The 26,947-nt window shown below is 44.8% G+C and overlaps 3 protein-coding genes across 3 annotated transcripts; 2 read left to right on the top strand and 1 right to left on the bottom strand.

Moving 5' to 3' along the window:
• Positions 1-414: 414 nt before the first annotated feature.
• On the bottom strand, positions 415-1,389 carry OR52B2 (olfactory receptor family 52 subfamily B member 2; the record flags this gene model as incomplete). Its single annotated transcript, XM_081098300.1, has 1 exon — positions 415-1,389. Exon 1 carries the CDS (start codon positions 1,381-1,383, stop codon positions 415-417), a length of 969 nt encoding a protein of 322 aa, XP_080954426.1. The 5' UTR covers positions 1,384-1,389.
• A 14,443-nt stretch (positions 1,390-15,832) lies between these two features.
• OR52W1 (olfactory receptor family 52 subfamily W member 1) lies at positions 15,833-16,795 on the top strand (the record flags this gene model as incomplete). The annotated part of the gene is made up of 1 exon (XM_081098219.1): positions 15,833-16,795. One exon carries the CDS (start codon positions 15,833-15,835, stop codon positions 16,793-16,795), a length of 963 nt encoding a protein of 320 aa, XP_080954345.1.
• Positions 16,796-23,379: 6,584 nt separating this feature from the next.
• On the top strand, positions 23,380-26,729 carry LOC308524650 (uncharacterized protein C11orf42; the record flags this gene model as incomplete). Its single annotated transcript, XM_081099232.1, has 3 exons — positions 23,380-23,451; positions 25,564-26,362; positions 26,599-26,729. 3 exons carry the CDS (start codon positions 23,380-23,382, stop codon positions 26,727-26,729), a joined length of 1,002 nt encoding a protein of 333 aa, XP_080955358.1.
• Positions 26,730-26,947: the final 218 nt, after the last annotated feature.

The following is a 26,947-nucleotide window of genomic DNA, read 5'->3' as shown; positions in this document are numbered from 1 at the left end:
TAAATGCACATTTGGGGATAAAAACTGGAACCCTTTCAGATATTAAATATAAAATTATTTTTATCCATTCATGCATAACTTACTTTATGTGCTGTTCAGCTCCCTGTATTTCTGGAGTACATCTGATCTACTGAGGATACCAAATGTTCATAATTAGAAGCATGAACACTTGGTTGTTATTTGTGGGTTGTGTGGGAGGAATATGAGAAAAGAAGAGGATAAAGGAAACAAAGAAACAGGGGAAGGAGGCAAAGAGGAAGAGGCAGAAAAGAAAAGAAAAAGAGATAGAAGAGGATAGGATGATGAAGAAGAAGGAAGAGACTGAGGAAGAGAAGGAAAAGCCTTCTCAGGAAATCTCTATATTTTATACCTAGTTTCCTTGGAAAGCTGGGAGTGGGGATTTATGGGGAGCCATCAGCCCAGAGGGGAAGCACAGCACCAAGCCTTCATGTCAAAGAACCGGTTGGCTACACCCTCCCGGATCTGCTTAGTCTTCACACCATAGACAATGGGGTTGAGCATGGGTGGCACCACTATATAAAGATTGGCCAGCAGGATATGGACATGTCGAGGAATGTTATGTCCAAAGCGGTGGGTCAATAAGGTAAAGAAGGATGGAACATAAAACATGAGGATGACACAGAGATGGGAGCCACAAGTGCTGAGAGCCTTGTGCCGGGCATCCTGGGAAGGTAAACGAAACACTGCTCGGAGGATCAGTGAGTAAGACACAGTGATGAGGATTACATCCAAGATGACCATGACAATGGGCACTGAGAAGCCATACCAGATATTAACAGTGATGTCAGCACAGGCTAAGCGGGCCACTCCAATATGCTCACAGTAGGAATGGGGGATGATGTTGGTCCGGCAGAAGGGCAGCCGCTTCAGCAAGAAAATCACTGGGAAGATGATGCAGAAGCTTCGGGTGACAATGGCCAGAGCAATTCTTCCCACAACAGGCCATGTTAGCACTGTTGAATAATGCAGAGGAGCACAGATGGCCACAAAGCGGTCGAAGGCCATAGCTAATAGGATGGCTGACTCCCCCACAAACATCACATGGACAAAGAAAACTTGGGTGACACAGGCATCAAAGGCAATGTCATGGGAATGGAACCAAAAGATGGCTAGGGCCTTGGGTACAGTAGTGGTGGACAGCAGGATGTCCGTGATGGCCAGCATGGAAAGGAAAAAGTACATGGGCTCATGAAGGTTAACGCTCTTGATGATGACCATTATCAGGACGCTGTTCCCCAGGACGGCCGTGATATACATGAGGCAGAGGGGTATGGACAGCCAGCTGTGATACGCCTCCAGCCCAGGGATGCCGAGTAGGACAAAAACTGCAGGGTGGAAGATGGTAAGGTTGGTGTGAGTCATGATGAACTTTAGGATCCTCTCTATAATGACTTAGAAGTTGATGGGTCTGCTGAATATAATAGGAACAGAAAGCATCTCTGAGTGTGAGCTGAGATCACAGAAGACAGCATGGATTTCTAAACTGTGGGATTCTCCCGGGGAAAGTCCTTCCAGAGACTACTCACTTATAGGGATAACCTCTGGCCCTTTGTGCTTATTTGCACGTAGAATGTCTTCATCAGCCATGCTTCACCCTGCCTCCACTTGCACGTAGAATGTCTTCATCAACCATGCTTCACCCTGCCCCCAAAGTCTGGGCCCACCCACTTTTCTGTCCTCATTCTGCATTTCCACACAAGCAGCATTTTCCCTCTTACCCTTGCTATACTTTTCCTTCCAAGACTTTGCTCATTCTGTGTTTACAGGAATTTCCCTTCCCTTCCATTTCTGCTTATTCAAATTTTAAGACAAACCACTTTTTTAAATGGCCCATGTCCATAATAATATATCTCCTTCCTGAAGACCTATTAGGCAAATTGTATTTTAACTTGATTATATGTAATCACATTAAATTTATCTGGCTATTACCTTGAAAATTTCACATGACACTTACCTAATAACTTGGCACTTGTGGCTCCCTATTCATGTAAGTGGAGCACAAAGTAGAAATCCAGAAGGAGCCTAAGGGATGTGTTTCTCCATGCTGATCTAGATCGAGATCTTCTCTAAAGGCAGTGAGGAGTGGGGCAGCTGTTGAAATTGAGAAGCTATATTCATTACCTGCTCTTTGTGAACTTCTCGCGCTCCTCCCCAGATAATTCCATAAAGGTTGTGTTTAGATCTTCATGTCCTTAGGAGCCACCAGGAAAACTATTCTGAGTATAAGAAATCAATACACTCCCCTCTGGCTCCATTAATATAGCCTTCCTCTGGCCCTTGTTCCTTAACCCTCAAAAATATTTAGTTTTCCCTCCTGCTATGAAGGATTAATCCTAGAGACCTTCTTGCCTTGGCTTTTACCACCATTCATGTAAGATTTGTCTGCTTCTGAAGCTCTGTTAGCTATCAGGGCTAGGGAAAGAATGAGTGATTAAGATTCTGAAGGGAACATGGAGAAAAGAGGCCATGGAGAGGATAAGAAGAGAATCAGGAGTATAAAGGAACAAGATAAACATTAGGTGGAACTACTGATACGGATTTTCAGAGGGTCCCTTGGAGGAAGGCATCCAAAGAAATAAGAGACAAAATTTATGAGTCTATCCTTCTTCCTCAATGCAGATGCACTTGCTCAGATCATGATGGCTGTAGGGAGGAAGCAATGGGTCTCCACATAGATACAGGAAAAGGGACAGAGCCAGATTCAGACAAGTAAGGGTCCCTAATAATTTGATACCCTTCCAGACAATATATTCTAAATATTAATTTATCTTCGATTTATAGGAGAGGCTGAACTTTACTGGCATAAGCACCAAGAGGCCACATTGTTCTGTCTCTATTCTAAAGCATAGGCCCCAAATTTATATAAACAAAACTTCATCAGAAATCAAATTCAGGGGAGAAACTAAGATGGCGGCATAGATAAACACCGGGAAATAGTCGCCTCTCACAACAATTGAAAATTATCCCAAAGGACAGAGCAAACATCGTCCAGAACAACAGGAAGGCTGGCTGAGTGTAATTTCTACAACTAGAAGAAAAGAAAAGCACGCTGAGAGCCAGAGGAGCTGCGGAGGCTGAGTGTAGAGGTACGGCGGCGGCTCGCGCGCGCGGAAAGGGGGTGGCACCTGAGGACGCGGCTGTCTTTTTGAATCACAAGCTCCCGACTGCTCTGATCTCCGGTTCTGGGAAGTCTCTGGGGACCCAGGACTCTTACGGGGAGAGGCTGCTCTGTCAGGCGGCAGCAGGCGAACTTGAGGGCGGATTTCCCTCAGAGGTGCTTGCAGCCGTTACGGGGACACTGAGACGCGCGACTCCGGGCACGGAGAATCAGCCATAGCTTCTTTCTCCGCCCTTTTGACTCCCTGAGACCCCGCCCCACCCAGGCTGCAGCAGAGGCTTTTGCATGTGAATGTACCTAACTACAGCCCAGCCAAGCAGACCCGGAACTTCCAAGAGAAGGCCCAAGGCCCCGCAGCGGCTTGCATTGCTTCACAGCTGAGCCTCTTCGTGGCCCCGGCTGTGAGGCCTCAGGCAGGGTCTGAATTAGCACCTCCTTAGATCCAGGAGCCACTGTACCCAGTGGTCAGAGGGGGACCATTCTCCCACTTCAGACACAGCTGCTTCCCACAGCCAATTGGCCTGGAGGTCAATTCCTCCCAGTGATCCTACATCAACCAAGGCACCAAGAGTGCACCAAGAGTGTCCACCCCAGGTAACTGGGGAGGCTGAGCCACTGGGCCCTACAGGACACCTGGCGTGCAGGGCCACTCTATCAACACAGGGAAGCAGCCAAAATGCGGAGACAAAGAAACAGGTCACAATTGGCAGAAACGGAGGAGGGCAGACGACTGGATATAGAGTTCAAGGCCACGTTTATAAGGTTTGTCAAGAATTTTATGGAAACCGCCGATAAATTTAATGAATCCCTCAAGGAGTATAGTGAGACCATGGAGGACATGAAAAAGGACCAACTAGAAATTAAGCATACACTGACTGAAATAAAGAATAATTTACAGAGATCCAACAGCAGACAAGAGGATCCCAAGAATCAAGTCAAAGATTTGAAATACAAAGAAACAAAAAATACCCAACCGAAAAAGAAAAAAGAAAAGAGATTCAAAAAATATGAAGATAGTGTAAGGAACCTCTGGGACAACTTCAAGCGTACCAACATCAGAATTATAGGGGTACCAGAAGGAGAGAGAGGGCAAGATATTGAAAACCTTTTTGAAGAAATAATGACAGAAAACTTCCCCCACCTGGTGAAAGAAATGGACCTACAAGTCCAGGAAGCGCAGAGAACCCCAAACAAAAGGAATCCAAAGAGGACCACACCAAGACACATCATAATTAAAATGCCAAGAGCAAAAGACGAAGAGAGAATCTTAAAAGCAGCAAGAGAAAGAAAGTCAGTTACCTACAAGGGAATACCCATACGACTGTCAGCTGATTTCTCAACAGAAACCATGCAGGCCAGAAGAGAGTGGCAAGAAATATTCAAAGAGATGAATAGCAAGAACCTGCAACCAAGATTACTTTATCCAGCAAAGCTATCATTCAGAATGGAAGGTCAGATAAAGAGCTTCACGGATAAGAAAAAGCTAAAGGAGTTCATCACCACCAAACCAGCATTATATGAAATGCTGAAAGGTATTCTTTAAGAAGAGGAAGAAGAAAAAGGAACTCTTACCATTTGCCACAGCATCGATGGAACTGGAGAGCGGATAAATACCACAAGATCTCACTTATTTGTGGAATTTAATGAACAACATAAACTGATGAACAAGGACTGATCCAGAGACGGAGAGGCTTTGATTGGACTGTCGGGCCTTGGAGGGAAGGTAGGGGAGGGTGGGGGCCAGGGGGAAGGATCAACCAAAGGACTTATATGCAAGCATATAGGCCTAACCAATGGACACGGACAACGGGGGATGAGGGGATGAGCTGGGGGGGGGGGGCAGTAGAGGGTACACATATGTAATATCTTAATCAATAAAAAAATATAAAAAAAAAAAGAAGAAAAGAGTAAAAAAGAAAAAAAAAAAAGAAATCAAATTCAGCCCTAACTGGTTTGGCTTAGTGGATAGAGCTTTGGCCCACTGACGGAAGAGTCCTAAGTTCAATTCCAGTCAAGGGCATGTACTTTGGTTGCAGGCTCTATCCCTAGTAGGGGGTGTGAAGGAGGCAGCTGATCAATGTTTCTCTCCCATCTATGTTTCTAACTCTCTATCCCTCCACCTTCCTCTCTGTAAAAATCAATAAGATATATTTTTAAAGAAAGAAATCAAATTCATTTTCCTTTTATATATTACTTCTCAATGCAAGATACCTAATATAAGTCATCAAAAAAGAAAAACCAACTCTGGCTCTGCTTATAATTCTAACAATGCTTTATAACCTCAATAGTGAAGACAGCAAAGGCAGGGAAAGATTTGGTCCAGGCTAAAAAGAAATAGAGCCACTTCTTCAATTTTCTGCTTTCTCTTTTTCTTCCTAGTATCTTTTCCTCTTGTGACTTCCAAACCTATTTTTTGGTTATACCCATTCCCTCCTTAGGGGAAGGCCCTTTATATCTTTATACAACCTTAAGTTTGGAAGACTCCTGACATCACAACAACATACTAAAATGTGCCCACAATCCACCTCAAATATAATTGTTAGATAACTATATAGGGGTAGAGTTGGTTATTTTTTGTGTAGTTATATTATTTAGACATTTATTTAAACAAGCATGATTTTCATTTTGCTATTTTCCTTGTACATGTGCTTGTGGTCTCATATTTTTCACCACCTACAAATGTGCAGGCTGTACACCCTGAAGCCATGTTCCTAATGGGTAAAATAGCCTGCCCCCCACACTAGGCTATAAGGGTGGCCTCTGTTTGCAGCACAATATATGGAAGGATTCATTGTGAGATGTATCACAAGAAAATTATTTCTAATAACAAAAAATAAGGCATCAAAATTTGTAAATGTTTACCCTTTTAATAAATTGAAACTAATTCAAATTTATAGCTCTAATAACCTTACTCTTGCTCACATACACTCAAAGCCAGCATGTAACATGGTTTTATAATCTAAAACCAGTCTTACTGCACTGCAGAGGCACTGAGATACCCTTAATCCACTGACTCGTCCTTTATACCAATTCATTTTTTAAATAAACAAACATCTCAAGAAAAATTTCTATCTACCCATTTGTTTCACCCCCCACCCCCCATAAAAATTTTCGGGTTTTTGTCAAAATTTGAGTAAGCATATGATGGTGTATTGTGTGATTTTCATGATTTTATGATGTGATGGAAAACGTGATGGAGAATCCCAACTTCAAGGCATAACTTCTCCTTCTCCCCATCGCTATACCTGTTCTACAAAATGCAGGATGGGAGACAGACGGAGGAGGACTTTTCAAATTTAGACACTCCTGAAATCCAGATTACAAAGAGAAAGTTCCCTCAAGAGTCCCTACCTTGGGACTGGGGAGTTCACAGCACTAAGCACATAATCTGGCACATTGTAGATACAGTGGAACTATTTGAACAAATGGACCATGGAATTGGTAAGTTAGCCTTTTACTAGTGGATTTGTTTGTTGCACCAAGGTGGTGATCAAAACCTGAGCCATTTTCATGAATAGCCCCCCAATGATAGCTTCCATCCTGGTACAGTCTGCTCTTTGAACTGCACTCAAACATTTTATTAAAAAGTCTCCCCCGCCCCGCATTCTCCTAGTGCTTTTCCTGACCCACCTCTGCATGCCCATTTCTTTCTCTAACCAGTGTCATCCTCCTAGTCCCGCTGACATCCTTTGACTCACTGACCCCTTTTATCCCACATATCCATTTCCTCTCTCCAAGCTCTAATCTTTGTCTTTTATATAAATTTCTAAATACACACACACACACACACACACACACACACACACACACACCCCTGTCAATCCCTCTCCCTGACACCGTCAGTGCTCTTAAACTCACATTCTACATCACAGTATTAGCTGAAGGATCAAGGAAGTGGTAGAGAAGAGTTAAAAACTTTGCTTTTTCTAAGAGATGAGGAATGAGAAGACAGAAGACTGGACCGATCATGTTGGCATGCGGCGTGTCACTAGTCCTGCCCCATACAGAGTGCTTATATTTAGAGACAGAGAGGCCACATGCTTCCTCCTTCTGGAGGCAGGTGCCAGAGTCACCCATGGGATCACTGAGCATCTAGGTCAATGAACCAATGGAGAAATGAAAATTCTTCCTCTAATGCCAAAAGGGAGCACTAACTCTAGAGGTAATTAGTAGCTCCAGACAAAATACATTTGAAAACACAGCATAAGAGCAGTGACAAAAATCCTACTAGTAAAATAATAACAGCTACCATTTGTTGAGCCTTTACTATATCCTGTCACTGTGTTAGGGTTTAACATGAATTTTCTCACTTAATTATCAGAACAACCCAATGAGATAAGGCATTGTTAATCTTTTCATTTGGCATTTTTATAGAGGTTTAGAGAGACTAAGTAGCTGATAGGGAGAGAAGACAAAAGCCCTCAGATGAGCATATCAAAGTGTTCAGACTCAGTCCCCAAATACTGATTAAGGGAGATGAGAGGGGTCATTTTGAAGCAAGCCTGCAGGCTCAATCACTCAAGGTAAGTTCAAGAAAAGAAAAGGGACAGAATACATGAACGCTGAATAAAATGTTTACACTCTTAAAACCAAATTTTACTTTGTGTGCACTTAATTAAAGCACTCTAACATTGTTGGGAGGAGAGAAATTCTTCCCAACTCATCTTGTAACTTTTGGAGCAAAGAAAGTTGTTAGGAACCAAATAAAGGGGGGAACCGAATATTGCGGGAAAGACATTAACCCAGCAATTCCACTCTTAGTTTACAGCAGTTTAATTTATAGTAGCCAATAACTGGAAACAACCCAAATGTCCATAAAAGAAGAATGGATAAACAAATTGTGATATACTCATACAATGGAATACTATTCAGCAATTAAAGTGAACAAACTACTAGAACATGCAACAACACAGATGAAACTCAAGATTATTCCATGTGTGAAAGAGGCCAGATACAAAAGAATCATACACTGTATGATTCTATTTATCTATATATATAAAAGCCCAGAACCAAATGGCAAAACAACCAGAACGGCGACCAGGAGCTGCCCCTTGGTGGTCAGTGCACTCCCACAGTGGGAGTGTCGCTGGGCTGACTAGGATGAGCAGCACTCCCATAGCGGGAGCAGCCACTCAGAGGCCGGGTCCACAGTGGGCTGATCCCCACAGGCCACACCCCTCCACCAGTGCATGAATCTGTGCACTGGGCCTCTGGTATTTATATAAGGTTCTACAACATATAAAAACTAGTCTGTGGTAATAGAAATCAAAATAGTAATTGCTTCCAGGGTAGAAGGAAGCAGAAGGAAGTTTCTTTTTTTTTTTTTTATTAAATCTTTATTGTTCAGATTATTACATTTGTTCCTCTTTTTTCCCCCCATAACTCCCCTCCACCCAGTACCCACCCCACCCTCCTCCCTCACTCCCCACCAACTGTCCTCATCCATAGGTGCACCATTTTTGTCCAGTCTCTTCCCGCATCCCCCTCATCCCTCCCCCTCACCCCAAGAATAGCCAGTCCACTCCTTTTCTATGCCCCTGGTTCTATTATAATCACCAGTTCATTCTGTTCATCAGATTATTCACTTGATTTTCAGATTCACTTGTTGATAGATGTGTATTTGTTGTTCATAATTTGTATCTTTACCTTTTTCTTCTTCTTCCTCTTCTTAAAGGATACCTTTTGGTATTTCATATAATACTGGTTTGGTGATGATGAACTTCTTTAGCTTTTTCTTATCTGTGAAGCTCTTTATCTGACCTTCAATTCTGAATGATAACTTTTTCTGGATAAAGTAATCTTGGTTGTAGGTTCTTGGTATTCATCACTTTGACTATTTCTTGCCACTTCCTTCTGGCCTGCAAAGTTTCTGTTGAGAAATCAGCTGACAGTCGTATGGGTACTCTCTTGTAGGTAACTGACTTTCTTTCTCTTGCTGCTTTTAAGATTCTCTCTTTGTCTTTTGCTCTTGGCATTTTAATTATGATGTGTCTTGGTATGGTCCTCTTTGGATTCCTTTTGTTTGGGGTTCTCTGCGCTTCCTGGACTTGTAAGTCTATTTCTTTCACCAGGTAGGGGAAGTTTTCTGTCATTACTTCTTCAAATAGGTTTTCTATATCTTGCTCTCTCTCTCTTCTTCTGGCACCCCAATAATTCGGATGTTGGTATGCTTGAAGCTGTCCCAGAGGCTCCTTACACTATCTTCGTATTTTTGGATTCTTTTTTCATTTTGCTTTTCTGGTTGGGTGTTTTTTGCTTCTTCGTATTTCAAATCATTGACTTGATTCTTGCAATCCTCTAGTCTGCTGTTGGGAGTCTGTATAATATCCTTTATTTCAGTCAGTGTATGCTTAATTTCTAGTTGGTCCTTTATCACAACCTCGAGGGTCTCATTAGATTTCTTGTAGATCTCATTAAGTTTATCGGCAGTTTCTAGAAAATTCTTGAAAAACCTTAAAAGTGTGATTTTGAACTCTATATCCAGTCGTTTGCTTTCCTCCATTTCTGTCATTTGTGTCCTTTTTCTTTGTCTCTGCATTTTTTATGCTTCCCTGTGTTGATAAAGTGGTTTTCTGTACTAAGTGTCCTCGAGGGCCCAGTGATTCAGCCTCCCCAATTACCTGAGGAGGACACTCTTGGTGCACTCCCTTGTGGTCTTTGTGCACAGTCTTGTTGTAGTTAAGCCTTGATTGTTGTAGGTATCACTGGGAGGAATTGACCTCCAGGCCAATTGGCTGTGAGAATCAGCTGTGTCTGCAGTGGGAGAACTTCTGTGCTGGAGACACCCCTCTGGGGCAAGTCTTGCTTCAATGGGGCTTTGGTGCTCACTGAGTCTGCCCCCTAAGTGTGTCCTTTATGGTTCCACGGAGCTGCAAACTGGATGGTCCCACTCTGACCCCTGGGTTTCCTGGCTCCTGGATTTCTAGGGAGTTGCTAATCTAGCCTTTGCCTGAGGCTATCCAGCAAAAGCCTCCCTGCAGGGCTTGGGCAGGGCGGGTCCCACAGGATCAACAGGGCAGGGCTTGCAGTTATGGCTGCTCTCAGTCCTGCCCTCAGAGGCTCTGCTTCTCAATGTCCCGGTAATTGCTGCAAGCCCCTCGGAGAGAAAGCTGCCCTCGAGTTCCGACCAATTCTAGACAGCCCCGCTTCTCCCGTATGAGTCTGGGTCCCTAGAGACTCGCCCGGAACTGGAGCTCAGAGCCTGAGACTCCCTCCTGATTGAAAACGATAACCGTGCCCTCAGCCGCCAGCTCTCTCCGCATGCACCTCCGCACCTTAGTATTTTACTTCCGCACTGCGCCTCCTCTGAAACTCGGTATGCTTTTCTCTTTCCTTCTAGTTGTAGAATTTCCACTCAGCCAGCCTTCCTGTGGTTCTGGATGATGTCCGTTCCGTCTTTTAGTTGTATTTTTGAAGTTGTTGTGCAAGGCAGCAAACTCCGGTGTTTACCTATGCTGCCATCTTGGTTTCCCAGGAAGTTCCTTTGATGGGTATAGTATATATAGTGAAAGGAATGTGAATTACATGGTGTCTGCATTTGTCAAAAAAAATAATTTAGGGGAGCATCAGAAAGGAATAAAGAGAAATGGAAGGAGCAGAAATATGGGTAAATTCTTCTCTCGAGTTTTATTTCACATGCAATGATTAAAACAAAAATTATAACATTATCTGATATTAAAGATAATGATATTTAAAAGTGAGAAGAGTAAAGGGAACAAAATGGAACCAAGGTTTCTACTTTACTAAAAGTGGACTATAAGTCACAAATATATTTTAATAGAGCAACCTCAAAGAAAACTACACAAAACCATACACTCAAAAACTCTATAATTAAATCAAAAAGGCCCCCTAAACATGTTCAAATAACCCACAGAAAGGCAAGAAACCAGAAACTGAGGAATGAGACACAGAAGAAGCAAACAGAAAACAAATAATAAAATAGTAGACTTCAGCCTTAATATATCAATTACTTTAACTGTAAATGGTCTAAATACACTAATTAAAAAATAGAGATTACTCTTCAGTTGCCTAAGAAGAAGGAACGAATGGTTTTGGCAATTTCCATCATACCAACTATCACATTGTTAATTTATTGGTCTCTGGTCTCTGTCATGTAACTTAAGTTTTAATTTCATTATGTGTTTATGATATTATTCCATTTAATTAATACCTGAATTTTACATCACACAATCATGTTGACTTGGCTCTGTGACTTTTACATGGTTCTCCAACTGCGACTTATTTAAACAAGCAACAAGTCCTAACATTTCAAAGTAAAAATGGTCTACGGCTATACCACCCTGAACGCGCCCGATCTCGTCAAAGTAAAAATGAAAAAATCTAACCTGAAATTTCTTAAAAGGGAAGAAGTGAGTTTCCAAGGGTAAATCAACTGGTAATTTTTGGAGCACTGAGCAATTTCTATGTTCCTTCCTTTCCCCTAACATATCAGTGCAGGATAGCATATAAAAATTGTCAAATGTAGCCCCTGATATGGGATTCTAACTTAGCAACACTACTTATAAAAATTATATTTAGTTGATTTAAAGGGCTCATCAATCCACTATCCTGGGTACTGGGGACTCCCAATGCCCTAGAGAACTATGGAATATTAAGGACATTTTCATGAAAGAATTGGGAAGCCTCAGATGGATGGGAAGTGAAGTTAGAAGACCAAGAAGACAGAATGGAGTGATGGGTTTAATGATTCTTCCACTTCTCCATAGGATAGTGATACCTGATCTTACCTTGGGATTCCAAGTCCCTCTTCCCCTTCTGAAACTGAGGGAAGGTGAAGCCCGGACTACTGTGGTGCTACTGGTCACAAAGGGGACATATTAACCTGAAAATTGTGACAATTGAGAGTTTGCTGTAGGAGGTTTCTAGAAGAGGATTCAGTGTCAAGTGGTACCACTTGGACCCAAGGCTTTGTGATCTGTAATCTACTGTGCAGATGGATAATCTGCTCTTACGTGTTGTTGTTCATTGGTCATTGTAAACAGGAAACCATAGACCCACATGGACACAGGTGTTGGTGGTAGTAGCTGCATTAGTCAAAGCAGTGAGAAAATCAGGGTCACTTCCCAAAATAAGAGGCGTCTCCTATCCCATGCCAGTAGGGAGCAACCGAGAGACCCAATGAGCCTTTCTTCCTCCTCCCATTCTACCTCCACTCCTCACAAAGGGCTGGAACTCACCTCTGGGGAGCAGGCTCTGGCATAAAGTCCCCCAAAGCCACAGGTGTATTGTCAAATACCTTCTTCTAGTGGCCAATGTCACAGGGAAAGATCAGCCAGGTGCTCCCCAACATGTGTTTAGAAACCTCCTATAGTCTTGGGCTGGAGCCTAGGAGACCAACAAAGAAACTTTCCTAGAGACAACGTCAATGATATCCCCCAGTACCTCCTGGACTACTAGGCAATGAGAAACACAGAATACATCCAATTTGCAGGAACTTAATTCATTTTTGTTGGACTTAAGGGGCCTGTGATTTATCTTATGAACCATCTTTGTACAAACAGTGCCCAGGATAGGCACATGTCAGCCAAAATCCTGTTAGTGTTCTCTTGAGGTTGTTTGAATATAATGGCATTCGAAGGCACTTTTTCCCAACCCTCTCCTTTATGGCTCTCAACCCACTGCTCCCACCTCCCAAGAGCTCCTCTCCTCCCTCACCATTGACTAACAGGTCATTGCAGCTCTTTCTACATTTCCCCATTCAGCATCCCAGACCACCTGCCAATCTGTCTCTGAACTACTACTCCTAGAACACTATTCATGTGCTAAATCTCAGTAGAAATGTTCGAAGTACTGGCCAAGAGCAGGGATGTTAGAGCCACACTGAGCTAGTATCCTGCTAATTACTAGCTGTGTGACCTTGGGCATGTTACTTTATCTCTTTGTGCCTTGGTTCTTTGTCTGTACAAAGATGGGGAAAATAATTGTACCTACTGCAAATGCATGTTGTACTAGAGCAGTAACTGCACATAGGACACTCCAGAGGACTATAGGCATCACTGTCATTCAGAGAAGACTTCCCTGACTCCTCCAAGAAGGGGGCGAGGCTTTCTCTGTGCTCCCACCATGCCTGGTACTGACCTGAGCTAACACAGTTACTTTAATTGTTCTCTGCCAACTGTGGGCATCACTGTGTCCACTAGATCATGAGGTCCTGCAGGGCAGCAGGGTCTTGTTATTGCCACTGTATACTCACCACGAGGCACAGGGCGAGGTACGAAAGAGATTCAATCAGTTCTGCTATAAAGCTGGTTTTGAAATGCAGATTTGGTCCAACCAATTGGTGTATTAGGGAACTGAGCATAATGTGAATATTCTGTTTACTTATGTGTGATTTCATTTGCAAGAAACTAGATGAACATGGAAAACTGCACCCAGCTGAACCAAACTGCATAGGAAAATGCAATGAGCACACATGCACATACGCTAACATTCATCAGCTGCCTCAGTTCACTACACCTGTACACATCTGGTGTTACAGCATCTCACCTGATTGCAGATTAGTGTCTCCCACCTCTTCACAATAATTCACAAGCTACTTCCAACACTCACTTCCACAAGGAAAATTCCAAGTCTTTTTCAAGGTGAAGTGTCATATTTATTGGTGCATGTGCTAATATGTACTTTGTAATCATTTAACATGTGCTACCATTTTTGTTGGGTCCTATCCTTTTTATTTTTAATATATTTTTATTAATTTTTAGAGAAAAGTGACGGGAGAGGGACAGAGAGATAGGAACATGAATGAGAGAGGAAGTCATCGATTGGCTACCTCCTGCCTGCACGGCCCCCACTGGGGATCAAGCCTGCAACCCGGGCACATGCCCTGATCAGGAATCGAACCAACAACCTGGTTCCTGAGTTGATACTCAACCACTGAGCCACACCAGCTGGGCAGTTCCTACCCTTTTTAAATATGTCACTGACAAAGTTTGCGAATGTTGTGTCCCTCCTCCCATTTTTTCTGTAAGCCCTGTGTTTTTTATTGCATTACTTTGCATATTGTGGTGATATTTAGGATATGTTTCATTATAACAAAAGGAATCATACTCAATGGATGTGGTTGATGGCAATTAATTCTTTCTTGTCTCCATGGATACGTAAGGCTCCTGAAGCTGTAGGAGCCCCTGTTAGTCAGCAAACACTGTTTGGGCCAGCACTTCTGCCCCACAATTAAAAGCTATAAATATTTATTCATAGACAACCGCATGCCAGGCACTGTGATGCATAACGGAGGTACCGGGGCTAATAAGAAATACTGCCTCTAACTCTTTCAGTCTAGTGGGAAAAGGAGAGACAAGTAATTATAATAAAGGAGATGCTATTAAAAAATAAAGCAAGGTCTTCTCTGCAGCAAAGACCTCCCAGGGGAAGTAGTCCTCTTTCCCAGATCTTCCTACTCCCCTAAGTTAGTCTCTTTCTTTGTTGCCCTAGCTCTGCCTTCTTACTCTACTTCCCGGGTTACCAGACCTATCAGCAATGAGCAAAGATGGAGCAGGGAAGAGTTAATGTGGCACAGGTGGGAGGGGTAGGGCCTGAGGGAAGCAGGTGTAGCAGCCACATAAAGGGCCTGGTAGGCACTGGCCAAGGCAAAGAACAGCTGCCAACACACCGCGCTCAGGATCCCTCCCCAGTCAAGTCTTCTGTTGTTTTCTTCCTCCATTTATTCAACCAAGAGGTACAAGCTTCCGCCGTGGGCTAGACTCCGGAGGAATCGGTTCTGCTCACCGTGACTCCTTCAGCACCAAGGATGCTTCTATCTCGCATGACTGCTCCTCTGAGTTGACTGCCATTTCCTCCCTGTCACCTCTCCCTCTGGCACATGAGGAATGAGACTCTAATGGGACCTCTTCTGGATTGTAAAGAAGGAAAAGAGAGAAGTTCCTTTTTCGCTGCTATTTCTCCCTTTCTTCATTGCATCCCAGGCCCAACTTCAACTCTTCGGCCAGTGTTCAAGTTCACGATTTCAGCATCGAGTTAAAGGAAATGTAAGCACCCCACACCCCAAAAACCTACCAGTTTTCTCCTGTCACACAAGGCTTCCACCTTCACTCCAGGTTCCACCTACCTCCTCTTCCTGTTTCTCCCTTTCTCTTTTAACTCTCCCCCTTTCTTCTTGGAGGGTAACTGCCCAGCATGTTAAAGCTGAGTGATGCTTAAATGCACCCCCATTGTAAAGATGAGGAACCTGAGGCCCAGGAGTTGTTCCTAAGGATACACAGTCAGGGACAGAACCAGCCTAAGGCCTGATCCCCACCCAGCGTTGGCTTTCTCCCCATCACCAGAGACCGAGACTGACTCTATTTGGACCCTGAGGGAGAAAAACATACATCTCAGCTCCACTCTCAGCTGACCTCCCACTGAGGGGCTCTGACTGTACCAGCCACTATAGCAGTGACCATGCCCTTCCTCACTGCCACTGTCCCCTCTCTCTCCCTACCCTCATAGCTTTCAAGTGCAAAGGATTCTCCCATCCTAGCTAGGTTATGGTCTTGATTATCCATTCAAATCCCCAACTAAAGATAAAAACCCTGTGATCTTCCCAGCCCTGTACTACCCTTTACATACTCTATGGATAGGTCTGTGCCACTGTGGCACCCCCAAAAATTCCTCCGTTTGTCCTTCCCTTCTCAGGAGTCATGCCCCCATGAGCCCTAAAGCTTTACCCCACACAGGATGGCAGAAGTTCCACAGCCCAACTCCACCTTCCCACGCCCAGCCTTCTTCCTACTGACTGGCATCCCAGGGCTAGGGGGGACCCAGGCCTGGCTGACACTGGTCTTTGGGCCCATGTATCTGCTGGCCCTGCTGGGCAATGGAACAATGCTGGCAGTGGTGCAGGTAGATTCCACACTGCACCAGCCCATGTTTCTCCTCCTGGCCACCCTGGCAGCCACAGACCTGGGCTTAGCCACATCCATAGGCCCAGGGTTGCTGGCTGTGATGTGGCTCGGGCCCCGCCCTCTGCCATATGCTGCCTGCCTGGTCCAGATGTTCTTTGTCCACGCGCTGACTGCCATGGAATCTGGTGTACTCCTGGCCATGGCCTGTGATCGCGCCGTGGCAGTAGGGAGTCCACTGCACTACTCTATCCTTGTCACCAAAGCTCGTGTGGGATACGCAGCCCTGGCACTGGCACTAAAAGCTGTGGCTATTGTTGTGCCTTTCCCTCTGTTGGTGGCACGATTTGAACACTTCCGAGCCAAGACCATAGAGCATGCCTACTGTGCACACATGGCGGTGGTGGAGCTGGTGGTGGGTAACACACGGGCCAACAATTTGTATGGGCTAGCGCTCTCACTGGCCGTGTCGGGTGTAGATATTCTGGGCATCACTGGCTCTTATGGGCTCATTGCCCACACTGTGCTGCGACTGCCTACCAAGGAGGCCCGTGCTAAGGCCTTTGGCACATGTAGTTCCCACATCTGTGTCATTCTGGCTTTCTATGTGCCTGGTCTCTTCTCCTACCTCACACACCGCTTTGGTCGTCACACTGTCCCCAAGCCCGTACACATCCTTCTCTCTAACATCTACTTGCTGCTGCCACCTGCCCTCAACCCTCTCATCTATGGGGCCCGCACCAAGCAGATCAGGGACCGGCTCCTGGAAACCTTCACATTCAGAAAAAGCCAGTTCTGATGGGCACTGAAAACAACGAAGCCTAGAGGTGGTGCTGGGGGACATTCAAAAAATCTGGAATCTGGAAGTACGAACTATGTCATTGGCCTCATTATCTGCATATGACTCTCATAACCACTCAACAGGTGTTTGCTGTGAAGCCGCTACTATGGGTACCATTAGAATGTGTAGTTAGGCCTAGCCACATATCCTGCTTGTGGGGAGGCAGGAGGCAGGCCAGTGTGTTACCATGCAAGGAAAATAAGATCAGAAATTATCATGGGATCCTAGCACACAAGATTTAAAGAAAACTCCCCTCCTTGCCTCTCCCCATCATTTTAACTTAAGTCTGCCCCTGTTCCCCTCACAATAGCCCCTCTGCAGATCCTGAATCTAGGTGTCTGAGAAGAGGGACAGTGCCTCTGGAGACTAGTTCTTGTCTGGGATCACAGCCCTATTTCTGGGGTCAGATTCTGTTTTAGCCAGAGTCATACAGGTTTATCCCCCTACCTTCTGAGAACCTAGATAATGTGTCCTGGGGTCCCAGTTTCACCAGGACACTGATCTTTAAGATATTCCCAGTTCAAAGAATCCTCTTGGTCTCCTGTGTAATCACTATCTCCCCACTCCACCCCACTCCCGGACCACACACTCCATTGCCAAAGTCTTAAGAGTTAATGGCTAGAAGATCTCTCCCGAGGCTTGCAGCCTCATGGGTCAGGAGTCCAACTGAAATAAATTTTTATATCCCAGAAAACCATTGTAATTATGTTGCCTGCTTGCCTGAAGTCCAGAATCCCTATGATCTCTTACCAATCTGCCCTTTTGCACATCCTCAGCCAAGAATGTAAAATTCCCAAGTAAAAGCCTCATCAACAACCCAATTTGTCTTGGCCAACATCATCAGAAGCACATGATGTTGGCGCAATATGATGAAACAGGAATATTTCACATAGCTGTGGCTACAGAGAAGAGATACTAACAGGTTGTGCCATGGTGTTGCCCAACAGCAGATTCACTTTGCACTCCACACTAGGAAGGATATTGCACAAAAGATCTCTCACACCAGCATGGAGTCCAGAATGAGTATAATCTCAGACATAAGGCAGGGAGTCACTGTTATGAGGTCATAGAAAGCTGCAGGCTGCACAAGCAGACCAAAGCGCTCCAGGAAAACTATCATAACCACAAATATTGGAGTTAGCCATGAAGACCTGATCCAGGTGGGATGCAGACCAGAGCAGATAGCTGGACCACACACCATGGGACACTGCACAGGAGGCCATATGGCTGAAAACGCAGGTGGATGCCATCTACAGGGCCACAAGGGGTCTCATCGGGCCTCATTTCAAGGAACTGGAGAGAGAGCCCAGAAGCTATGATTTTCAGAGGTGCTGTCACACTCCAACCAAGTGGAAGAGGAAGAAATCTACACTTCCTCAACCCAAATGTGAGTTCAGTCATTCTCATGACGTTCTAAGTTAAAAAGCGCTCCAGACAATAATTCTGTAAATAATTGTGACAAAATTCTAATCTTAAAGGGATACAGGTCTTTAAGATGTCCATATCCTTCTCTTAGGGGTTCCTCTTCAATAAATCTAGCCTGACAAAATAATTACAGATATGAACAAAGATGTATGCTATATTAGATTGTAAAAAATGTTGACAGTCCTGTCACACACACACACACACACACACACCATATTTTGCCTTTCCCCTCTGGTGCATGAAAAGTGAAATCGTGGCAGCCAATGTTCATAAGCAATGAATTCTGTCAGCCTCCCAGCACAGAAAGCCTCTCTTCTAAGGCAGTTTCGCCCCCTGGTTGTGCACAGCTCCCCAAGGCAGCTGATTCCAAAGCTGTGCATTGTTCATCATAAGAACTTTCTTCCTTGCAAGCTAAAAATCCACCCCCTTGGGCATTTGTATTTTGTTTTGGATTGGGATTACATACATATCTACCATGTGATGTGTTTAGAAGGCTTTACCAGCACTCACTTGCTCCTCGAAACACCTGAGAACAATTATAAGCCCTTATCTACAATTTCAAAGATAAAAAAAACCTCTCAACAAACAAGTGTTTTCATAACTTTGGCCCAGAATGTCACTTGAACCATTTACAATTGTATTTGTATTTATATTTATATTTATATTTATATTTATATTTATTTTCGAGTGACTATTCATATATTTAGCTGCAGATGTTGATCAGAGAGCACTGCCCTAACTCTCACTGGGGTATGTACATCTCTGTACCTCGGCATCTGTCTCCTCCTTGCACTGTCAGTCCATTTTGCTCCGTCTGTCTCTCACATAAGGACACTATATTACCTTTCTAAAATCTAAAACATTCTGAATTACAGGCCTTGGCTGATGTGACTCAGTTGGTTGACATTGTCTGGTATACTGAAAGGTCACTGGTTGGATTCCTGGTCAGGGCACATGCCCAGGTTGCGGGCTCCATCCTCTGTCAGGGTGCATGCGGGAAGCAGCTGATCATTGTTCCTCTCTCACATAGATATTTTTCTCTCCCTTTCCCTTCACCTCTCTCTAAAATCAATAAAAGCATGTTCAAATTTTTAAATAAATAAAAAATTCTGATTACAAAACACACTTATCCCTAAAGGTTTCAAATAATGGATGGATTAGAAACTTATACAATTATCCCTGTAGCCTGAAAGAAGTGAAGACGTGTTAGGGTTCTTGATCACTCTAAAGCAGGGGTGGGCAAACTTTTTGACTTGAGGGCCACAATGGGTTCTTAAACTGGACTCAGAAGAAGGAGCTGTGGCCCTGTGTCCCGACGTTGCCATGGTAACACTGCTGCTGGTGAAGGAACGGAGGGGAGAGCAAGAGAACCCTCCGCTCTTTCGGCTCTGCAGGCCGGATAGAACAGCTGAACGGCCCGGATCCAGCCCGCAGGCCGTAGTTTGCCCACAGCTGCTCTAAAGTCTTCGCTATCCACACTATTCTATCCTGCCCTAGAGGTTGCCTGCAGAGAACCTCGTGTTCTCTGGATAATCAGTCCCACCAGTTGGTTGATCTCATGATCTCTACTCTGGTCACCCCATACGCTGCAGATGATCTGTGTTTTTCCCAGGGAAGTCCCCAGAATTTGCCACACTGGAGGCAAACCCCATGAACAAAATATGGCCCACATAGCCCAGCCTTTGGGCTCATCAACTCCATCCAGAACTCAATTGTCATCTGTTTTCCTTCAGCGACTTTCAGTCTCAGACTTTCTGAGTCAAAAGGAAAGACAGACTTATTTAATGTCAGGATAGGGCAGTGTAGAATTTAGAAAACCTAGAGAATCATGGTAGCCCAGCCAGCATGGCTCAGCGGTTGAGCCTCAGCCTATGAACTGAGAGATCACGGTTCGATTCCTAGTCAGGGTTCATGCCCAGGCTGTGGACACAATCCCCAGTGTGGGACATGCAGGAGGCAGCTGATCAATGATTCTCTCTCATTGATGTTTCTCTCTCTCTCCCCCTCTCCCTTCCTCTCTAAAATCAATAAAAATATATTTTTTTAAAGAGAATCATGGTAATTAGACAATAAAAGACAAGACAGAGGTATGGACTTCTGGGTGCAAGGTTCATCAGTACTCAATTTCCCCTCAGTCTCCTCTATGAAAATCCAAAAGAGACCCTCAATCAACTTACCAATAGCCCATCACCCCTGCACCTACCTCATCCAAGCCCTTCTCATTCTAGAATCTCCTCAAGATATGGATGTGTACATTCTCTGCCAGTTTATCAATAATTCCCATTGTCTTTGTACCTCTGCTTCTCTGTCTCCTTCCACTGTCAGTCAGTTTTGCTCCAGGTCTGTGTCTCTTGTCCATGTGTATCTCTCTCTACCTCTGTGTACCTCAGAATTCCTTTCTGCAGGGAACAGAGGTACTAACCATACTACACCAGGTGACTTCTCCTTGTCAACCATAATTTAAAAATGTGCTAACTGGGCATTAGGAGAAACTTGGTTTCACTTATCTCAACAGGAAACGGGCTTTCTAATTTTGCCTATTGCACTCTTCTCTCCTCCTGCCCATTTCCTCCACTCCACCACTTTGCACTTCCATCTAGCATGTATGCACCTCTCCCATCACACACACAGGCGAGCAGAAGGAACAAGTGGGTTTCTCCCTTCACCAAAAGGAACTACTTACCACTTGATGGTAAAAGCTGGAATCAGGAAGACTTGCACTCATTTATTTAACCACTCTGAGCCTGTTCATTCACTTGTAAAATGGGGAAATAGTGCCTACTTCAAGAGGTTACTAAAAGGATGATCTAAGACAGTGGTTCTCAACTTTCTGGCCCTTTAAATACATTTCCTCATGTTGTGATCCAACCATAAAATTATTTTCGTTGCTACTTCATCTGTAATGTTGCTACTGTTATGAGTCATAATGTAAATATCTGATATGCAGGATGATGGTCTTAGGCGACCCCTGTGAAAGGGTCGTTCGACCGCCAAAGGGGTCGCGACCCACAGGTTGAGAACCGCTGATTTAAGATAATGCACTCAAAGTGCATAGCACAGCACATAAGAGTTCAACAAATATTTAATAGCAATTCCTCCTCTGGAGCATAGGCTCATGCCCACTGTCAAACCTTTGTTCAAGTACCTGGCACCCACATTCTTAGCTCTGTCTAGGGCAGGGGTGGGCAAACTTTTTGACTCGAGGGCCACAATGGGTTCTTAAACTGGACCGGAGGGCCGGAACAAAAGCATGGATGGAGTGTTTGTGTGAACTAATATAAATTCAAAGTAAACATCATTACATAAAAGGGTACGGTCTTTTTTTTTTTTTTTAGTTTTATTCATTTCAAACGGGCCGGATCCGGCCGTGGGCCGTAGTTTGCCCACGGCTGGTCTAGGGAGACCTGCCCAGTTACATCCTTTAGGAAACTTTTCTTGGCAACACTCTCCTACCACCTTAGGACCCTTTCCTGTGCCCCATACTCACACTACCTGGGCCAGCGCGGACAATGGCCAACTCTGTGGGATAGCTCTACATGCTGAGCCAGGACAGGGAAGACCCCCAACATGAGGGGTCTTACTAGGCACACAGGAAACTCAGCAGAAGGACTCAAGAGAGCTCTTTGGATAGATAAGGGGCAGAGCGGGAAAGTAGCTATCAGAAAGACTCTCTAGAGCAGCGGTCACCAACCTTTCAGACCTCCCAGACCACCCGTGGTCCATGGACCACAGGTTGGTGACCGCTGCTCTAGAGTACTTCTTTTTAGGAAATACCACTCTTCTTTTCCAGCAAAAGAGCAGTTTGAGATCTCTAAACAGACACAAGGGTAAATCACACACAGATTAGAGCTGTAGTACGACAGTATGTACTAGAAACAATCAGGTGAGGACAGGGAGTGGAACATGAAGAAAAATTTCGCCGAAACCGGTTTGGCTCAGTGGATAGAGCGTCGGCCTGCGGACTGAAAGGTCCCAGGTTCGATTCCGGTCAAGGGCATGTACCAGGGTTGCGGGCACATCCCCAGTAGGAGATGCACAGGAGGCAGCTGATCGATGTTTCTCTCTCATTGATGTTTCTAACTCTCTATCTCTCTCCCTTCCTCTCTGTAAAAAATCAATAAAAATATATTTTAAAAAAAAAATTTCTACAAATTTACCTGAGTAATTCTGACTTCCTGAGAGCTCTCTCCAGTTACTAAGGCAACAGTACCCCAATTAGAGTCTTACCCTCACACTATCACCATTCAGCATGGCACTCTCCTACACACACACCTGGTTTTCACTGCTATTGGAACCTACTTGTTAGTAATGGGTTTCATCCCAGGCTGCATATTAAAATTGCCTGAAGAGCTTTTAGAAATCCTGATGCCCACGCACACTCCAGACCAATTAAATCAGAATTTTTATTGACATTTGTTTGTTTGTTTGTTTGTTTTTGAGAGAGAGGGGGGGGGGGGAGAGAAACATCAATGCAAGAAAGCAAAATATCGATTAACTGACTCCCACACGCCCCCTATGGGAATCGAGCACGCAACCAGGGTATGTGCCCCTGACCAGAATCAAACCAGCAATCCTTCAGTGCACAGGATGACACCCAACCAACTGAACCACACAGGCCAGGGCCAGGCATCAGTAATTTTCAAAGCTCTCAGGTAATTCCAAAGTATGGCCAAGATTGAGAACCACTACTTGATTCTCAGTTTAAGTCCTGATCTGTTCTTCTCCTGTGTGCTTCAGGACTCCAATGCAACCTCACAAAGAAGTTATCTGCAGGTAACAAGACAGCATATCAAATTGTTTGAAGGAGGCTGCTGAAGGGAGGAAAGACCTGATCCTGTTTCCTTAAAGAACTACATACACACATACATACCCTAATGGTACCTGCATTTTCCTCCTCTAAAGCAGAATAGGTAGATGACTCAAAAGAATAGACTCAGACTGTGAGAACAGTGAGGCTAAGGTGACTGCCCTCTCCAACCCAATACCCCATCCCCCAGCAGGACCTCTATGACCTCATGCTGTAGTAGGTCAGAGCCTAAGGCCAAGCCTCACCTCTCTGGGCAGCTCGGGGTTCCTGCAGCAGCCATTGCCCTGCCTAACCCTTCCCATATCCCAACATGTTGGTTGGTACCCCTCAACTGCTAACACTGGATGAAGCTGATACCACATGGACCCTCATCAAAGACAAGGTAGGTAAAGTAAGAGGGCTAAAGAGGAAGCAACAAAGTGTGACCTAGGTGGGTCTGAGTAGCTTATGAGGAGGGAAGACAGAAGATAATAACTAACACTTATTCAGTGTTTGCTTATGGGCCAGGCACTGTACCAAGTGCTCTGTACAAACTGTCCAATTGAATCACAATTGCGAAAGCAGTAAGAATGGTTTTTTGAATGTACAGAGAGCTATGAGAGCAGAGAGAAGTGCTAAGTCAGGGGCAGGACTTAGGAGGTCACTCCTAAAGAGAGTGACAGTCTAGCTGGGCAGGTAGGAGTTATTCACACATAGAGGGAAGAATACCTGGCACATAAACAATGCTTAATAAACACCTGAATGAGTTCATGAGTGGTGGATGGGTGAGTGAACAGTGTACTAATTAAAAAGGCAGAACATATGCAAAGGCAGGAGAGGAAAATGGAAAATAAAGATTTATGAACTGCAAATGCCCTCTAGAGCAGAGTTCAAATTATTAGTGGTAAAAATAAGGTCAAAGAGGTGCAGGGGCTAATCATGAAAGGCCTTTTAAGTTTTCTAAAGTACCTGAACTTTACCTTTGACCCCTTCATGGCTAAGTGCAAAAGACAGTAATCTTCAAGTTACCTCAGCTTATCCAAAGTACACACAATTCCATTAGTTAGCTACCCTCCTCTTATGCTAGGGGGCAGCACTGGAGGGGAAGAAAAACACAAAACTATATAGCAAAAAGCAGATCAGCCTTAAGGGACCATTGGTGAATTCTAAGGGAGGCCAGCCAAGCGGACAATGCCAATGCCATCAATAGGGGCACAGATGTGGATCTTGAGGGCTGGGACAAAGAGTAGAGCACACGGCATTTAAAAAATAGGACTCTAACATGAAAGAGGCCCAAAGAAGGGATTTTGTAGGCTCCCTAGCAAAACACTGAGCCAGAAGTCTCAGCCATCCATATCCCGGATGAGTTATCATACCTAACTACAATTACTAGAGAGGACCTTACAGGGTTTCTTAGTGGTCATGAAGTTAAACTTTCTATAACTGGGTTACCAAACCCAAAAAAAGCCAAGATAAAAAGGACAAAACCAAGAGGAACTACAATCCCTAAAAGCATATTGAAACTAGATTTACAAAGATGAAGCTTCAAATCCCTAAAGGAACTATGTCCTGCCACTAGGGCAGAAAGTGTATTTAAGGGATGCTAGAAATAGTGTAAGAATGGATAGTCCAAGCCTATTTTTGTACACCCATTCTTGGTAAATGACATAACCCATCTAACCAATCACCTAAGAATAATCCTTGAGTTTTCCTTTTCCCACACTTCTTAAGAGACCAAGTTCTCCTAATTCTATAACCTAGATATCTTCCTCCATTATTTTAGTTGAAGGGCTCACCATGTCTTGCCTGGAGTATTTTAATACTCTTAACTGTTTTTTCTCTCTCCCCTCATTTCATGCCTTCCTGTTCAAAATTAGCTTTTTAAAATGCCTATCTAATCCTGCCCCTAACCAGAGCCCTTCAAGTGGCTTCCCACTATCCTCAAGATGAAAGTCCCCATCACTTACTATACACGCAGGCCTTTCATAATCCAGTTCCTGTGTGCCTGTACCTCCTCATACCCTACATTTACGCGATATGAAATTACATGTTCCTGAATGTGCCCCTTAATTTGTAAGCTCAGGGTTTCTTACCAGCTATTCCTTCTGCCTGGACTGACCATTCTCCTACCTGGCTAATTCCTTCAAAGTTCAAGTATTATCACGTGGAAACCTTCTTTGATCCTCTTCTATCAAAGACAAAGGCTGTTAAATAACTTCTAATCACATCTTGTTATTATTTTACTTAGCTGACTACTACTTACATTTTTGTCATTAGACTGAGCTATATTAGGACAAGGATAACGTCTCATTCTTTCATGTATTCCCCAGAGTTTGGCACATGATAAACATTCAAGGCTTTGCTGCAGGATAGAAGTGGGAAGTAAGCAGGAAGTATGATAGTCTGAGCACATTGTGGAGATGTAATCAAATAGTGACAATGGGAGGGTCAATCTAGAGTAAGCTACCAGGTAACTCCTAACCCTAACCTGCTCCCATAAACTGGCTATCTGCAGGTTATCGAAGAGCGCTTTGGGTCCAACGTAGTGGCAGTACCTTTCCTATCGGATGCAGCTTGCTATGATCTACTGGGTGTGCTAGTGAAGCAGTACCGCCCAGGCCACAGCCGCCTGGTTTTGACAGGTCGGCAGGGCCGGCGGGCATTGCAACCAGTGGGACCACTACCAAACCTCCTGGAGCAGGCAGGGTCTGAGGGTGCCTTTTCCCACTGCACACGGGAATACTCACCAAAAAGCGGAACAGAGCTAGCCTATGAAGAAATGCGACTCTTGGACGGGCAGCCCTGCCGGATCCACCTACATATGGGTGGCCTGCGCAAGAAGGTGGCCTTTCTGTTGCTGCCACCAGGGCAGGTGAGCCTACAGAAGACTCTTCCCTGGCTCCGAAGCACCCACAGCATCTATGTCATCTACCAGGTCTTCTCCTGTTCCTGGATGCAGCTGGGGTTACTGCCTACAGGTCATGAGCCCCAGATGCTCCGGTTACAACGGTCACTGCCTATTGCCTTCTCATGCCTCAAGTTTTCACTGCAGCCCAAGGGAGTGCTGGGACCACAAAAGGCCCTGACCAAAGGCCCACTACTCCATGGGACCAACTGGGTCAGACCCAACCTCAACATCATGCCACCTCTGGCGTCCCCATCAGCCCTTGACAATATCACTGAACCTGCTGATGTGCCCCCACCTGTCCCAGCCCCATCTACATCACCTCCCCAAGAAGGGCCAGAGGGCAGACTCACCAGAGTCTCCTACAAGGGTCGAAACCCATTCCGAAGGGGGCCCCAGATGCTATCAGGTACTACTGGGGAAATAAAAATGAAAGGGATGGGACAAAGTGCAGGGAGTATAGCTCAGGAATGTATGGGATACTTGTAACCCTGGTAAGGGGAATGGAAGGAGCCAAGGGACAGTGAGGTGGAAGCATGGTCTTGGTGTGGAGGTGGGCACAGCACAGAGAACCAGAGGGAGGGACCAGGGAGGCAAAAAGGCCAGGGCATTGAGTCAAGCTGTGACTATCCCCAACCCTGGCAGAGAACTGGCTCTTCAGCCCCCGCAGCCCCCCACCAGGAGCCCAGGGTGGGGGTCCCGGGGACCCCGACCGGCACTCCATGTCCCTGCCCCTGCTTCAGGGTCTGTCCTCGGAGTTCGACAGCGACGACTGAAGTTGCAGAGAAAGATGCAAGGGGCAAGGCCCCCAATATCTGGCATAAGGATACTGGTCCCCAATAAACATCAGCTGCTGCTCCCCCAAACCATCCTGAGCCCCTACTCATTCTTTCTTTTGGGGTCTGGAGAAGGGGGAGAATTCCTATATTTTCCCTAGGCTTCATGTCCCCTCACCCTCTAAGGCAGGGTGGGGAATCTTTTTCTGCCAAGGGAC

Source organism: Myotis nattereri (genome assembly GCF_964212035.1).
Source record: "Myotis nattereri genome assembly, chromosome: 9".
In the NCBI taxonomy this organism is placed as follows: Eukaryota; Metazoa; Chordata; class Mammalia; order Chiroptera; family Vespertilionidae; genus Myotis; species Myotis nattereri.
Note: the sequence above shows the minus strand (reverse complement) of the source record. Positions and strands in the feature narration are given on the sequence as shown.